This window comes from Dermacentor silvarum, unplaced genomic scaffold (genome assembly GCF_013339745.2).
Source record: "Dermacentor silvarum isolate Dsil-2018 unplaced genomic scaffold, BIME_Dsil_1.4 Seq5094, whole genome shotgun sequence".
Lineage (NCBI taxonomy): Eukaryota > Metazoa > Arthropoda > Arachnida > Ixodida > Ixodidae > Dermacentor > Dermacentor silvarum.
In genome coordinates this window covers 1-3,545 of record NW_023606349.1, presented here as the reverse complement: position 1 = coordinate 3,545, position 3,545 = coordinate 1, and the positions used below count along the sequence as shown (strand labels likewise).

At 43.0% G+C, this 3,545-nt stretch overlaps 1 protein-coding gene across 1 annotated transcript; it reads right to left on the bottom strand.

Moving 5' to 3' along the window:
- Positions 1-832: 832 nt before the first annotated feature.
- On the bottom strand, positions 833-3,539 carry LOC119435183 (uncharacterized). Its single transcript, XM_037702109.2, has 4 exons — positions 3,273-3,539; positions 2,553-2,707; positions 2,263-2,391; positions 833-1,483 (listed from the first exon to the last, which is right to left on the bottom strand). The coding sequence occupies exons 1-4, from the start codon at positions 3,460-3,462 to the stop codon at positions 833-835; spliced, it is 1,125 nt and encodes a 374-aa protein (XP_037558037.1). The 5' UTR covers positions 3,463-3,539.
- Positions 3,540-3,545: the final 6 nt, after the last annotated feature.

Sequence of the window (3,545 nt, the reverse complement as noted above, 5' to 3'; positions counted from 1 at the left end):
AGCAAGCACTTTCATGGCAAGTACAGAAGGGATGCAACTTACAAACAGTTTATACACATACATTGAAAGCACAAGCCTAAAAACATATTTTATAGAATCTATGAATTGAAAGTGTCACCGACACGAAACATTAAGGCAGTATTTCTACACATACACAGCTGTTGCCAATGTCGTAATTACATGACTATAATTGAGTCTAGTATGAAACATAGCATATTGCAACCTGCTGTTTTGAGCCAGCAAACAGTCAGTCAGCCCAGAAAAACGGCGAAGGAGACGACGAAGTCGAAGATCCCGCGCCAGCTGTAGAACCGTCCTTTTTGTGTGTGGCATTCTTCTTGTCTGGTTGATGATACTGTTGCTAATATTTAATGCATAATATTTACACATATTTACAGATGTCCAAACACTCTGTTTACACCAAAGTTTTGCATGGCAAAAATTGACTTTTGTAAAGTTAGCAATTTTTTTAAAAAATGAAAAAAAAAAGATACTGAGTGGCAATCTCTAAAGTTTTCCCCTGATCCTTTCTTAGCAGTCCGAGCCAAAGCTCCTGTGAAAAGTTAATGAATCAATGGCACAGTGACAGCACACTATATGCGCCTTCTCTTTGGAAGAGGCTTCAGAGACGAGCATCCCTTTGTCGGTGAGCCCCGAATGTGAAGGCCAGAACTCTGTGGCACAGATTCAGCCAACTTACGGAAGGCGACTTCAATAAGCCCCTAGCCTCCGACAGTGTTTGAACGTCATGACAGCAGTAAAGGAGGGAGCCGCACTTTCAAGTTCCTCGGTTATACGTTTGTGCAACTCCGACACTGAAGGGGCTGCTGTCCTAGGAACCATAGCAACCACAGCTGTAAAGGCACTTGACAAAGCTAGGCTCATTGACAAAAGGAATGTCCGGCTCTGATACTGCTGTACCAAGAGCCTGTGAAGACACTTCCGAAGGACTAGGCTCATTGACAAGGGGAATCTCAGAACCTGTTTCTGATTCTAGACAGCTTCCAAGTGCAATTTGCGGTCGATTGAGGTAACTCTGCGGAAGAGAGGAAAAGCCCCACCTGTCGCTGTACTTAAAAACAACACAAAAGTGTTTGCATGGGTACTTGTGCTTTCTGAAGTCAGGGCAGGTACACGATGGCTTGGTGAAGTCGACTGTGTGCACATCATCATCATTTCTTTCAGAATGAACAGAGAACATGCCTTTAATGGGCAGCTCTCTCATGTCTGTGTGGGTGTATTCCTCTGCGTTAACGAGCCGTCTCAGCATATGGTCAACAAACCCGTGAGGCCGGTTGTGCAGGTATGCAGGCATATCAAAACCATGGTTACGATGGGAACCGCAGTCGGCAATTCTAATATATACTCGCGTCTCTTTGGCCACAGTCTGCTGCTCTGCGTCAAGTGCCTCCTGTAGCTGCTTGGCCTTGTCTGCTTTCAGCCGACCCTCTTTTGTCTGGCCGCATGGCTGGGGAAGGTCCACCTATAAGGTAGGCACTGTTACATATATTGAGCATACTTTGTAACTTGTACTTGCATACTTTGTAACTTCTTGTAACTGAAAATTTATTTCCACTTGTCTATTATATATACACGTCGGAAATATCAAAATGAACAGAGTGCAAAAGATAAAGAGTACAACAAATACAGTCTCAGCTTAGATGCCGAGACTACGTGTGGTACTCCTTTTATCTTCCGCATTTTTTTTTTTGCTGTTTCCCACGTGTACTCATATATATATTGGAAATAGTGGAAATAAACTTTCAGTTGTTAGTTCGTCTTCACTTTGTCCTCATCTAGACTGTTTTAAACCATCATGATCATCAACCAACTAGCTCAAACAAACCTTTCATTAAGCATATGCCAACTAAGTTTAACGTGCCCCATCTTATGCCACGGCAGATTTGTGTGCACCGTGCACTAAGGGCAACAGGAAAAGCTGATATTAGGGAGTTTTAGCAGACCGTTCCTTAGCACCGATAACGATACCATAACGATACACAAAGCGTGTTCAAGGCTGTCAGAGGGGAGAGGAGGCATCCTTATCGGATCCCTCCTACTAAAGCTCCCTACTATCACCAGAAGTAGAAGCAATGATAGTGGACATCAGCTACAAATTTCTCACAAGCCACTGCAAGGACAATGTGATAATTTTTGAAAACTGCTTGTTTTGTGTCTGCTTGCACAGACCTAAATGCCATGATAAAGGTCCCCAGAAAATAACCTACAAACATTTTTTACTTGTGGTTGCACATTACGTACCTGGAATTCTGGGTACAATTCAATCCACTTCAAATTCATTGTTGCTGCACACCCCTTCTTCTTTGTGCCTTGGCGGTTCATTTGCTTTTTCTCATACACCTCCTTCAGCCAGTCAGTGGTGCTTGAACCCTGTAAATGAAATCAATAATATTTATTCCTGGTGTAAACCTAAAGTAACCTAACCTAAAGTAATATAAAGTAGATCCTCTTTACACTGCCTGTACACAATATTTAAATTTGAAACACTGCTGGATATCTGCATGAGACTGAAATGTTTGCAAGTGCATCACCATGTAATATATGTGGTCTTTTTTTTTCTCTGGAGTCTTCTTGTAGTATTCCATTCCAAATATGCAGACTTTGACGGTTTCTTTGACAACTCGAAACGGTACATTGTCCAGAGAGATTCTGCACCCGGAGTGGATCATGGAGAAGACGACATTGGCTGAAAATAAACAATAAAGACGATTTAATGATGGCACCTAGTTTTACGCATGGCACAGGGCGATATAAAATCTAGTTTTACTTTTTTTTTAGTAATGGCAGCAAGGAAACTAAGATGCGCTGCCTCTAGCAAAAAATTCTGGCTCTCCTCAACCAGAATAATAATAATTATTATCATTATTTTTATTAGTTACCCAGACTTTTTGTGTGGTTTTAAATGAAAACTTAAAAGCAGCACCAACATGCTACACTTTGGTTGGGCCTTGGGATTTTAATAAACAAAAAGCTCGACGCTGACGCTTGAGCTCATATAGAGTTCAACATCAGGTCTATGCCTTGCTCTAACCGTCGAATTCACGCTTCTAGCAGGACCACGGATGGCACACGCGGCCGTGTCACGACATGAGTACAGCACCACCTCAAATAGTGTCTCGTGTTGCGCACGATTGCTTTGATGAACAGGTCGTTCTGCTAGGTTGAGTCCCTGGTTAAAATTACTACTGCGTTTTTCAATGACAAATCTACGCGCAGAGCGAAACATTAAGAAGGAGTCGATACATCCTTACATTTAGACGGCTTGTTCAGGTCTCTTGATGTCCGCACAGCATACCTCTCGTTGACGGCAGCCAAGGACCTCTCGAAAAGCTTAAGCTCATCGTCTGACTTCAGGTAGCCATGGGAGTAGCCGTCTTCGTGATGATGTAATCCTTGGAGGTAGTTTTCGATGACCTTCTGTCGGTCAGGAGGCTCGCTCATCGTTGCATTCCACGCTTTCACAAGCGAAACAACACAACGCACGCCGCGAATATGATACGCGCGCCAACTTCTCGCTCACGTGG

Bases quoted from the DNA above. Each gene is read 5' to 3' on its own strand.
- LOC119435183 (XM_037702109.2), bottom strand. From the start codon at position 3,462: ATGAGCGAGCCTCCTGACCGACAGAAGGTCATCGAAAACTACCTCCAA. The intron at 2,708-3,272 runs GTAAGGATGTAT...GTTTATTTTCAG, and splicing joins CCTGAACAAGCCGTCTAAAT to CCAATGTCGTCTTCTCCATG. The intron at 1,484-2,262 runs GTACGTAATGTG...CCTACCTTATAG, and splicing joins AATTGTACCCAGAATTCCAG to GTGGACCTTCCCCAGCCATG.